We start from the raw sequence: 12,471 nt of genomic DNA on the forward strand, positions 1-12,471 counted from the left end.
TTCTCTAAGCGGGAACATTCCTTCAGGTGCATCAGCTGAGGCTGTGTTTTGTGTAATTTTGACATGAACTAGTATAAAACCAGAAAAGCCATTCAGGACAAGTTTCAAAATTGCTGTTCTGCTCCAGAACACAAAAATCTTTTGGGCAAAACTTACTTTAGGACATTAAGCAACATGAGAACTCTTGTTTTCACATGTTCCCTTTAGAGGCATGATAGGATGGAATCAGTGAATGGGAATGAAGATTTTTAAACAGCATATGCAAACAGCTATACTGGAAAAAGCTGAGCTGACTCTTTATTCTGGCCCCTCACATTTTTCATCTTTACAGGAACCACTTGTGCAGAAATGCAGAGCTATTGACTGATATCCAGCCCACAGCACAGAGAAATTTAAAAGATGAAGCATGTAATACCAGTGCCTGCAAAATACTTGGATTTTTTTTTTTCCCCAAACCAAGGTATATTGCTTGCAGGTCTTAGAAACCTCAAAAAAAGCTCATAAACAAATTAATAAAGCCAGAGAAAATACACTACATTAAATCCTTCTGATTTTAATAACGGCTCACAGAGCTTGAGATAGATCACCTTGTGAAGGAAATATCCCTGCTGAATGAATGTAGATTTCCACTTGATTTGGGGCCAAGTGAGGATCTGTGCTCAAAGAATGCTTAGCTGTGTGTAGCCTCATACTTGTAATACAGCAGATTTGTTGTGATCATGGAACTTGATTAAACAATACACTTGTTTTGGAAGGTGTGTTTATTTTCAAACCATGGAACGGTTCACTATACTCTGTTGTCACTTTTTAATATCCAGTTCTGGAGCTGAGAGCTCCATGTAGAAGCAGCATTTAGCAGGGTGTTGTTGTCTGGTCTCATATATGTGGGCAGATTTAGGACATTTTAGGCATTGCCAGGTGGGAGATTTGATTTCCAAGCCCTGCTTTCAAGCTGAACTTCATTCTTCTGTGAATGTAGGGAATTTTACTGAAGGCACAGAAGGCATCTGCATTGTCAATACAGCAAGCTCTGCTGCCATGAGGAAGCGTGTCTCCAGGGACTGATCTAGATCTCTTTTTCAGAGTGGGCGAGAACCACTAAAGCAACACAGTGTGTGCAGACTTTCAGAACCAGGGCTTGGCACAGTCAAAGTATCAGAGTTCAAAGTTTAACATTGCTTTAAACTTTAGGTCTGGTCAGAGTGGCCAATGGACATGAACAGTTGCTGCCAATGTTGGGTGGTGACATTGATGAAAATAAGGGGAAAAAATGGGAGAAAGACGATGATGATCTCTCATCCTCATGATTTTTCTGAGGTGTTAGCAGCACAGGTCTTACCAAAAGTTCATGTGCCCTGAATAGGAGCCATTCTACAGACCCAAATAGTGCATCACTTCAAAATGATAATGGATTTGGACACCTGGCTAGAAGAGAACCTGTAAAGCATGTCAGTGGCCTGTGCCAGGGTACTGGTGCACAGCATGTCAGAATAGAGAGCCAAATGCATTTCTTTCCCAAAAAAGACGGCATTTCCCCATGTCACTGCAGACAACAAAACATCAATATGAAGCATTTATGGGTGTTTCATCTGAATTTATTGTAGTCAACAAAGGCAGTAATGACAGAAATTAGACACTCTAATTATGCATCTTGTAAGCCGAATTAGGATAATTAGGAGGTTAGAAGTGAGCTACTGAAGTGCTCTTTTTTACAAGATTTTCCCATGTCATCGTGCTTCTCTGTGATGGAACAGCATCTGTAGGAAGGAGAGGAATTCTGCAGTGCAGAGAGGTTTGGAGCAGGTGTTTAGCCCACACGAGAATAGACAACACACTGCTTTGAGGGGTCATCCTTCTGCACCACATCGTAGTCACAGCGCTCTTTGTTGAAAACTACTTTACATTTCTTTTTGTCGAAAGCAATAGGAGTATGAAAGCTGCCCGTGGTAAAGAGAAAGAGAAATGTTAGCTTGAGAGTAAGCAAAGTTTCAATACTTCAGTGATTATAGGTTGAACTACTGCTGAGTGAGAGAAGTATGAAACTATGGCTCAGGGCACCTGAGCTAGCTTGAGTACCACACAGCTGCAGCTTCCAGAGCCTCAAATGATGCCCCGTGCACTGTGCTGTGCAGATGTACCAGGATGCACAGCACTAGCAATGGGATTTCTAGAACAGCATTCTGCAGTGTGACATAAGCATGGGCTTGGCATCTTTTCTCTTTTTTCCTTTAATTTTTCATTATATCCTGTATGCATAGAATGTGGTGGCTTGTCCCTGATACACTGTGCCACCTAAACAAAGATCATCATCAAGGTATTTTGGACCTTGGAGAAAGCAGGAGAGGAGAAAAGGAGGATGCTGGAGAGATACTCCAGAGCAGAGCATTGTCATTGTACATTTAGAATATTCAGTGGAGAAAAGCACCTCAGGAAAGGGATTCAGATCATGATAAGCTCTTTAGGGAAATGTCACTTAAGTCATTCCTCCCTACCCCCACGGTCTCAGCTAATGAAAGACTTAACTGCAGTGAAAGAGGGGTTCACAAGTTCCTTAAAAAATAAGGGCAACCACCAAGTGGATGTGCCTGGAAAGGCTTGTATCCACTCCCAGTGAGCTAAGGCAAAAATGAGCTAAGGCAAACACAGCTAAGGACCCAACCAATCAAGACCTATACGTGCCTTTCACTAGTTCTGTGGCATGGGTGAGAAAAGGCTCTCTTGTGCCCTTACAAACCCATTCATTCTCAGCAATGGAAAGCTGTGCTCATCCTACAAGCAATAATGGTAATAAGAAGTTCAGACTTACAGGGCACAGCAATCCATTCCACGTTCACTGCAGTTGCATCTGTAGCACTCCTCTGTCCTCTCAATGTGCCCAAAGGGATACAGTTTTCCATTCAGCATACAGCCTGCATAAGACAGCAGCAAAACACAGCATGTTCTTTAAGCCTCCACATAAAGGCTGAAGAGTTTCACAATTATTTGGGCCTTTCTGAAAATGTAATTCCAGCCAATAGTAAAGTGCAAGGAATTGGGTTTTACTCTCTCAGCTCCTGAATGAGCCTCATGTGCTGGAATAGCAATAACAACCTGCCACCAATTGCAATAATATTGCTGCAGCCCAGGGAAAGACTTTGTTTTCCCCCTACTTTTGGCAACTTGCTGCTGGAGCCCCCTACTTGTGTTTTTCCAATGTCTTGCCCCTCTCTCATATTTTGAGCCCTTCCTTGGCAGCTCCACATAGAGCCAAGCTACCACAGAGCAACCAGGTCAGAGGAGCTTCCTTGTTCTTACCGTTTTTGGCCTCCCCTTCCTTGTGAATTTTACTCCAGCAGTATGCATCACCCAGGGTCACTATGCCCATCACAACAAGGAAAGCCAGAAAGCTCTTCTGTAAAAGAAACACAGGACTCATGCCATGCATTTTAATCCACATTGATTAGCTCTGTTTTCAAAAGCTGTCACTGAACCCGAATCAAAATTAGTAATAACCTTATGTGTATGTGAAAATAGTGGAAAAGTACACTCCAGATATTTCCTTGCATTGATGATTTTTTTCATTTAGGTGGGAAGATACAGAACGGCATTATTTTACTGCATCAGCAGCATCACTCCCTGCTAAAATTCAGTCTCTAGAAATCACACTAAACTTCAGTAGTATTACAAACTTGAAAGCCCTACCATGCTCTTGTCAGTGCTTTATTTATTGCCTTTGAGTCAGCTCTAGATATTTCTCCAGCAAATCTGTGTTCAGCATTCCATTGCTTCACTTTTGGGTAGAGCAATTTCTTTACATTTTGCAATGGAGAGGAGAGCTCAGATCTAAACCTGTTCCAGTAGGTTTTTTGACAAAAGTGGCTGGTTAGTTATGTGTCTTTGGGCAAAATTCCAGTGCTGTACATTGTACTTCGGATCACCAGAGCCATCTTGTCAAACTGTGCAGACACAGGTTGGGACTGGGTACAGGACACACCTCCTTTTGTCTAGTGGGGGCAACAGCTAATCATCTCTAAGAGGCCTTCAGATACATTCCTTGAGACCTGCTGAACATTCAGAACTATTTTTGAAAAAGCCTGCATGACTTTTTACCGGGGTAGAGGGTCTGGAGAATCAGGAAAGAGCAGGGGCTTATTTTGAGGGGTTGCTCCATCTGAATAACTTAAAGGAAAATTTTTGTAATTGCCAGAGACTGAGAAGCAATGGAGGAAGTTATTTACATTTTCTTGATAGCACTTGCAGACTAACATGTAAGGATTTTAAATGAGCAGATCTTTCCAAGCTACGGTTCTGAACTTCAGAAGCTCTTGCTGAGGCTGTTGCTGCTTGAAACTGGGCTTAAAACAGCAGTGAGAGGCTTGGCTTACTTGAATAATAATGCCTTAAGACATTGAAAGGTTCTGAGCCTCAGGCAGGAGGTGAGCCAAGGAGAACCTCCTTGGTCTGCTGTGGAAAAAAACTTACTATTTTAACCCTAGATGTCGTGCTTTCTTATGGAACTGAGTGACACGGTGTAGTGAAAGCAAGGAGGAAGAGGGTTTGTGGAGTGGTCTGGAAAGGGTGTAATGCTTCATTTTCATTGTGGTTCTGTGATGTGGAGTTCCTGAGGCTTTAGGCTAGAATAGAGACAGTTGTCATGCTGAGCACCATAGCCAGAATGAGAGAAGTTAAAGACTAAAACCCCTGATGTGTGTTATCCTGTGGTGCCTGGGTCACGTGTTTGCAACAACATAGATAGTCCATGCCATGTAACTCGTATTTCTATAAAAAATACAAAAAAACTTCATTTGTTGTGCTGTCTTCTGTTAATGTTTTATCATTTTTTTCCTGCCAGCATTTTCCTTATCATGGTATTCCTGAAAATGCCAGTCACATGAGCTTGGCCATGCTCCTCTCTCTAAAGATCAGAATTTTAGACCTTCCACTGAAACTAAACAGAAACATAATGGGAAGTCTGTGGTGTTCAATCAGACGTCTGAATATTCTTTATGCTGCAACAAGCAAATGATTTGTCAGCTAAGTAACAGAAACTTAGGAACAAAACTTAAGCAGAGAAAGAAGCAAATGGTAATTTCTCCCCTGTTTATGAATCAACATATATTATAGAAACTACTGCCTCCTCTGTAGAACCCGTGCCGTTCCTGAGATGCTCATCAAAGGTGGCTCTTGATGTCTGGGCCTTTGGGATAATGTGAGCACAAATTACAGGAAAACCAGGCCATAGGACTTTGTCGGTCTATTTATCATTACCTAACTATTGATTCAATTCTGCAAACACCTTTGGAGGCCTGAGGAGATGGATCAGGACAAAATTTGAGGGATCAAAAGTGAAGAACAGGAAAATAAACATGGATAAAATATACTCTTCTTTGCAAAATGACAATATTTTAAACTGTACTTCACACTGATAAGTTTAAAAAACAAGGTCCTAAATGTTTGCAAAACTTTGAATGTTTTCACAAACATTTCTGAGGAAAGGATAACAGCTAGTGAAAGCCTAAGATATATCTGTACAGTTTCTTGCAAAGAATTACAATACAAAGAACAAAATTCACAGTAACCTTCACAGAGGTGTCCTCCTGTCTTTGCATCTTACAGGTCTGAAATACAATATAGCCACATTTAAAATGGATAACTAGATGATTCTCTGAAATGCTCTCCTTTTGCAGTTCTAAAGCAAATACCTATCTACATCCCCACTATGAAAAAATCCCAAACCAATCTAAACTTTTGACTTACCATTGTGGAATGCTTGGCTTCCAAAGAGCTCTGTGGTTCCAGAGAAAGCTTCAGCTTTCTTTATGTGGAATCAGAGAGCAAATATTTTATGGTGACTTTATGTTGTGCAATTCATGTCTAGGTGGAGGGGAAAAAAGCCTGCTCAATGCAAATGCAGCTGTTTTGTAATATCCAAAGAAATCTCTGAAGTTTTTCCAGCTGGCAATGAGAAAATGTTTGGTTTTGTAGAGCACTGGCCTGGATAAATTGATGAGGCCAGAATTTTGTATTCCTTGGAAGCGTTATGATTAGGAAAAATGCCTTTCTGATGGAATACAAGTATTGATAGCTAAGCTGTAGACAGTATTATCCAGCTAGGTGATTTTTAGGTGGGGTAGGAATGCACACAAAATCCTTTCTGCTATCAGTGGGCTGGAACATGCTGAGTAGTGCATTAGGTATTAATAGCAAATGGAGCTTTTGCCAGATCTTTGCATACTCATGGCTGGTGCTGTGGTGTGCACTGCAAGATAACCAAAGGTACTGGGAACAAAACCTCTTAACATGGAGACCTTAGCTGAAGCTGGATCCCACTACAGCATCTCTCCTTCTCTTCCTCCAAAATAAAATATTCCTCTCAAATAAAAACCCTGCTGTTACTCATGTGGAATTGTTCCAGCTTTGACCTGATAATCATAGTAGAGTATACAATCACTTTTAAATGACCACTTTCCCAAGAAGTAATAAATTTCAGTGTTAATCAAGTATTCTGCTTTCTCTTGCTCCTGCAACCTCTTTTCAGAAAGCAATATCCAGCTGTGGCCCTACCTACATTTCAAATACTTCATTACCGATGCTGCCAAGCAATTTGAAACTCATTCCTGAGGGAGACTTATCATCAGCTACAAGAAATTTAGCCTATGATTATTAGGCTTAGAGACCGAAAAAATAAGCTAAATCATTTGGGACTTGTTTTTTGTAGAATAAATTGAACACAGAGTTATATACTTTGCAATGGTGGCAAGAAAAGTTGTCATTTTTTCCTATGCACTATGTATTGCTACATACTAGTAATAGCTAATTTGACCCAAATAATTCAGCAGGAGCAAAAGAAATTAAAGTACATCACAACAGAATTCCATTACCTCCCTGAAGGAAATGCTAAAGATGAAGTCCATGCAGGTTTGATAATTCTTTAGTAAGAAAGACATAATTAATGAAAAGTTCCTAAGCATTCAATTGTCTGACCAAACACCTGACTTCTGGGGGTTTTTTTCTGATATAATCACTACATTTTAAAATTTTAATTTAGTGATAGTCATGTTGAAATTTAATGATAGTCAATTATTGAAAAAATTCAATAAATATCCTTTCTCACCCTTTGCTTCTGGCATGGTAGGTCACAGTACTTTATCATTCAACTCTTCCTCTTGTCTATGTTTACAGAGTGTTGAGTCAGCTTACAACCTTAGCAGCTTTCACCTTCAGTTCTGTAGCACAAACTTATTTCCATTCATGCCACCCATTTCTGCACAGTCTCCAACCTGACAGTATCTCATTTTAAATCTGAATAAAAAACAAGGCATAAAAGCATGTAAGTGTTGTATGTATCCAGGCACCTCATTAACCATCTTGCACCTCATATTGTTCTAGATAGAAAATGCTTGCTTTCTATCCCTAAATTCTTCTCAGGGGCACTGTTAATAGAAATTTTATGCTTTACAGAGTTGTTAAAAAACCCTACTCCTCCAAAATGAAAAACAAAAAAACAAAAAAAAAAAACAACCAACCAAAAAACTATCTAAAGCATGAACTAAGTAAGCACAGTTTATTTTGCCATTAAGATGACTGGGCTTAGTTTGGCACGTTAAGTATCATTTGCAAACTCTATCAGTGACGGTTGTGTGTATTTTTCCAGATCTCTTGATATAAGCCTTTCATACAAATGTAGAGAAACTATGGGTGATGTGCACTCTCCTGTGCCTTGTACACTGTAGTAAAATATTCCCTTCATTTCACCTGCCATGTGCAGGCTTTGCTACCAGAAGGTCACCCTGGGCTGAACAGGAAATTTTATGCCAGTCCTTCTCTGGCTTTTTGATAGACACCTCAAAGCAAGACTGGTTTTGCTTTCAAGTGCTTGTTAGGCACAATACCTTATTCTTCTGCCAGTGATTTCTTGACAAAGGTGCCAGAGCCCTGCCAGCTGTGCTGTGGACTGTCTGCTCTAGGCTGACACTTTTGGGTGCCTTTGGATCACCTGCCTGAGGATACACAGATCTTGCTATAAAAGAATTTAGTCCCTTCCTGAAATCTTAGATCTGGCTACATCTCCAGTGAATTCCTCTTTTCAATACACATTTTTTTCAAGGATAATTGCTTCCATAGCACTGCACTAATTTCTCCAGAGCATGCAGAGTTCTTAATAGGGGATTGTAGGAAAGACGAGAAGGGAAATGACAGGACAAGGAGTCATGATTCTAAAGTGAAAGAGGGCATATTTAGAATTGTTATTATGAAGAAATTCTTTACTGTGAGGGTGTTCAGACATTGGAATAGGTTGCCTAGAGAACTTGTGTCTGGCCCATCCCTGGAAGTATTTAAGGCCTGGCTGGATGGGGCTTTGAACAACCTGACGTAGTGGAAGGTGTCCCTGCCAATGGCCCGGAGGTTGGAACTAGATGATCTTTAAGACCCCTTTCAACCCAAACCATTCTATGATTTGGTGTTCTTACCTTCCATCAAAAATGCTGGTGTCCTCATGGTGGCTTAATACCCAATGAGAGAATAAGTTTTTTGCAAAGCTCACTCCTAATTCCATAGAACTTAAATATATCATGTAAATAAATATTTGTACATTAAGTCATGCCGATAACTAAACCTCCAATATGTCTTTAGCTTAAATAGGTTTGAACCTACTGAAGAAGGCTGCAAAATTCCCATTAACTTCTGTACCCTTCAAATTAGATCTTAGGGCTTGGGTCTAGCTAAGCACTTATGTATATCTGTATTTGATCCCTCTGGATTCCATTGTCTGCAGTGAAGCCACTCTTTGTTATCAAGCACACACTTGGTGAAAGGCTTTCCTGGGTCTAACCTAGAACATAAGTTCACAGTCATCCTTACTCTTACTCTATCAACTATGATACTTCAATTGATATGAGAAGTTTAATCTCGATCTGTTTCCAAAAGTGGAAGGGTAGCACTACTTCATTAGTCCTATGAGTTTCACATTTCAAAGTTTTGCTAAAGACTAAAGTAGAAAACCATGGGACTGTGATTCAGGACTTTTTTTATTTCTTCATTCTGATGCTGACTTGATGCATGATTTTGGGTGACTACCTCAAGTGTGCCAGAGATTTCAAGTTTCAGAGCTTATGACCTGAATAGAGGAATTCAGAAGGAAGAGACAACATGGAAGTTAAGTTTCCCTATTCCTGACATAAGGATTCCTACACCTCACGAAGGATCTCCAGAGTAACGCCTGTTCTCCAAGCCCATAATTTTACCACCAGATATAAACTTTTCAGATCAAGGAAATATCAAACCACAAACCAATGAAGACATGTGTCTGAGTCCAGGTTCATTTATAGGATTGGCTCTTTTGCTGTGGACTTTGTTTTCCTCCCTTAAACTCTAGTTACCGGAACTGAATTTATCAGACTGGCTTTTTTTTTTTTTTTTTTATTTTAGTGCTTGCACAACTTATTGCAGTAAATCATTTGACTCAATATAGCAAGGTCTTTTTAGGTGAAGTGGGTAATCATAGTTGCTTATTTCTTACGAGTTATAATTAATTATTTATGGAAAACCTCATTCTCAAGTCCCTGAAATGAATAAATACACTAATAGGCAAGCGGTGTGTTCTGGCATTGTATTAACCAGCAGTGAACACCAGGCAGAAGGGGAAGTTCCTCTGGAGGTTTCAGGCTCCTGTGCTGGTCCAGTGACAGCACAGGTACTTATTTCTAGCTACAGATATTCTTTTCTACACTGTGCACCAGACTCTGAGGCATCTTCAAGTATAACTTGCCACTCCCGAGACTTTTTGCAGCCCACAGATAATGCAGGTGCTGGGACTATCTCTTAGAGACTGAGGAATTCTGGAAATTGCAGGGTTTGAACAACCACATCTCTCTGCCTCTATACCAAGACATACAGCACTACTGAGCATGAAAGCAAGGAGAGGCTGGGGAAATAAAGAACAATGCACAAATTGTATGTGGGTTCTTTCCCGTGGGAAGCAGAAGCTTAACTTTTAATTGTAATTTGACTTTTTTTTTTTATGTTTGCATCCTGTTCTAAGGTTACAAAAACATGTTTGCTTTCTGTTAGCTATAGGGAAAGCTGGCTGTGGAACTTTCTTTACCTTGTAAATATTTGTGAGTTTAATCAAGTGCTAAGGTACGGCTTTAAGCATGGGATGTCAGAGACAACAGCGCTGTACGTGTTCTGTTTCTTAATCCGCAGGTTAGTCCCTGATGACATATGTGATTTTTTGATACCTGTATGTCACATGATCGTTTTGATAGTACTGAGGGGAGCAGCAAGTAATTTTTCTTGCTGCTGTCTTTTCTCTAAACTTGAAATAGAACCTGTCTAAATTCCTCTCAAAAAGGAACTTTAGGATGTAATGCTTTTTTTAACCCTGTCTGTAATGTTTAGGACAGGATTTCTAGAAAGCAGATTTTGTACCATTTATAGTCCTCTTGGCTCAGAGACTGAGCCAAAATAAACAGCTTTCTCTAAGGAACAATTCAGGTTCTATGTAGCTGTCATGCTGGGTTTTTTATGGAAACTGATCTGCAAGACCCCCAGACCCAAAGCTGCCCAATGCTAAGACCCTTCATTTTGCAGCATCAGTGCACAAAGAGGACATAGATCTCATGTTTTATAATGCACAGATTTCTGTGAAAGTAGAGCTTCGTATTATCAACAAAGGAGATTCACATATCAGTGAACATGGAATGTAATTAAAGGCAAGCTTTCTGGTTGTTGGAATGTTGCAGAGGAAGAAACTATGGCAAAACACTATAAGGCTTTGAGAATAATTTTGTATTAATGCCATCTATGGTTTTTAACAATCTTGCTCAAGACGTTGTGAAACTAGCCAAGGCTAGTATTTTTCTACTTGTCCTTTGTTAGTTCCTGCTTTATTATCAGTATATTAAAATTCTTTAAGTTCTACTAGGTTTGAAGGTCTGAGCCAGTTCAGTAATGGTGTCTTGTCATAGAATCACAGAAGAGCAGAGTTGAAAGGAATATTATGATACTTCACTTTTAGAAGTTCCCGTGTCCCTTATCTAGCCATGTATTTCCAGAATCCAAATGTAGCCATTAGATCAATATATAAGAACTTGGAGATCTTGCATATTTTTTCTTATTTGAGAAACCACGGTAAGATTAATCAGTGCCCTGGTTCCTCATGAGTGGTATCAATGTAGTCAAGTGCAATAAATAAATAAACTCCATGTGCTAATATAAAGGTCTGATTATTTCCAATGGATTATTTAGTTACCACCTGGAAGAATAGGTTATTTTGTCATTTCCTTTCTAGTGAATTCACTTGTAATAGAGACCATATGAAATACAGAGGCACGACAAGGCTTTTTAACCCGTTGGGAAAAAAAAAAATTAGCATGAAAAGGGGAAGTTAGTGAGAGTGTTTAACCTCAAAAGGCCTAGGGATAATTCAATTCCAGTTTGGCGATTTGCACTCTGTATTTGTTCACGTTAGTGTGTTTTCTTCTAGCAAATCCTGGAATTCTGGCATGGGTTTATTAAGGCTCCCACATTTTAAAACGAGGGAGATTTTATTTGGCTTAGGGTAAGCTTTGCACTTACTTCAGTAAGAAAAAAAGGAGTAAGGGGTCCCTTTTTACTCGTAAGCCCGGGCATGAGCAGCGCTCCAGCGGGGAATGAGGCTCGGCAGACGCTCCTGCTATCCTGGTGCTGGGCACGTCCCTCACAAGCCATGGCCCAGGGATGGGTTCACACCCCGGGCACAGCTGCGGCCGCCGGACCCTCCTCCCGCCGGGCTCCTGTCCGTGGGATTCCCGCGGCCCGGGTGGGACGGGAGGGGTTCTGATGGGACGGGATGAGACGGGAGGGGATCCCATGGGACGGGATGGAGGGGACAGGACTGGGAGAGGACGGGACGGGATGGGATGCGGTGGGATGTGGAGGGGTGGGCCAGGCCTGGCCGGGATGAGGTGGCTCCGCCCACCTGTCCGCGCGTGCCGTCTGGCGCCCCCTGGCGGCGCTGCGGTTGCCGCGGGCGGGGCGGGTCACGTGGCGGCGCTCAGCTGACCGCGGGGAGCGGCGGCGCGAGCCCAGGGTGAGCGGCAGGGCCGGGCCGGGCCGGGCCGGGCGCGGCACCGGCGGCGACCCCCCTGATCACTGTCATTCTCCCGCAGATGAACGGGGATGTGGCCGAGCCGGCGCCGGTGTGGGAGCGGCCGTGGTCCCTGGACGAGATCCGTAAGGGCAGCCAGAGCTGGTCCTTGGCCTCGGACGCCGGGGTGAGCGGTGCGGCCGGGACCGGGCCTGAGCCCGGCACCGGAGGGTGCGCGGGCCGCGGCCGCCGCGGGGTTCGGGGCCGTGTGCGGGGCGCTGCTGCCGCCCGCTGGCCGGGGAGCGGCCGGGGTCTCGAGACGGGCCTGCCGCGGGAAGAACGCGGCCCCGGGCCCCGGGGGCTCTCTCGTTGCTTTAACCCTCCGGTCCGGGCAGGAAAACTGCAAGGCTGGCCCGAGCGGA

At 42.2% G+C, this 12,471-nt stretch overlaps 2 protein-coding genes across 11 annotated transcripts in view; one reads left to right on the forward strand and one right to left on the reverse strand.

Moving 5' to 3' along the window:
- Window positions 1-1,573: 1,573 nt before the first annotated feature.
- Window positions 1,574-5,826, reverse strand: LOC111945263 (beta-microseminoprotein-like). 2 transcript variants are annotated; one of them, XM_023947947.2, is made up of 4 exons: window positions 5,737-5,826; window positions 3,295-3,391; window positions 2,807-2,909; window positions 1,574-1,937 (listed from the first exon to the last, which is right to left on the reverse strand). In XM_023947947.2, the coding sequence occupies exons 1-4, from the start codon at window positions 5,737-5,739 to the stop codon at window positions 1,808-1,810; spliced, it is 333 nt and encodes a 110-aa protein (XP_023803715.1). In that variant the 5' UTR covers window positions 5,740-5,826; the 3' UTR covers window positions 1,574-1,807. The 2 variants fall into 2 exon arrangements, with proteins under 2 accessions (XP_023803715.1, XP_086756066.1); XM_086899940.1 differs by lacking the exon at window positions 5,737-5,826 and having other exon boundaries at window positions 3,295-3,430.
- A 6,072-nt stretch (window positions 5,827-11,898) lies between these two features.
- The window catches only part of LOC111931127 (WASH complex subunit 2-like), a 36,821-nt gene continuing 36,248 nt past the window's right edge, over window positions 11,899-12,471 (forward strand). For 4 of the 9 annotated variants that reach the window (XR_015289882.1, XR_015289884.1, XM_086899909.1 and 1 more), the window contains exons 1-2: window positions 11,986-12,052; window positions 12,132-12,236. Coding sequence is in view for 4 of the 9 variants with exons in the window: in XM_086899909.1 (XP_086756035.1) it covers window positions 12,132-12,236 (105 nt within the window). In the remaining 5 variants the exon portion in view is untranslated. Of the gene's footprint in view, window positions 12,053-12,131; window positions 12,237-12,471 lie in introns of all 9 variants that reach the window. The other 5 variants (XR_015289885.1, XR_015289886.1, XM_086899911.1 and 2 more) reach the window with 3 other exon arrangements.

The sequence above is a fragment of the Cyanistes caeruleus genome, chromosome 8, assembly GCF_971803275.1.
Source record: "Cyanistes caeruleus chromosome 8, bCyaCae1.hap1.1, whole genome shotgun sequence".
In the NCBI taxonomy this organism is placed as follows: domain Eukaryota; kingdom Metazoa; phylum Chordata; class Aves; order Passeriformes; family Paridae; genus Cyanistes; species Cyanistes caeruleus.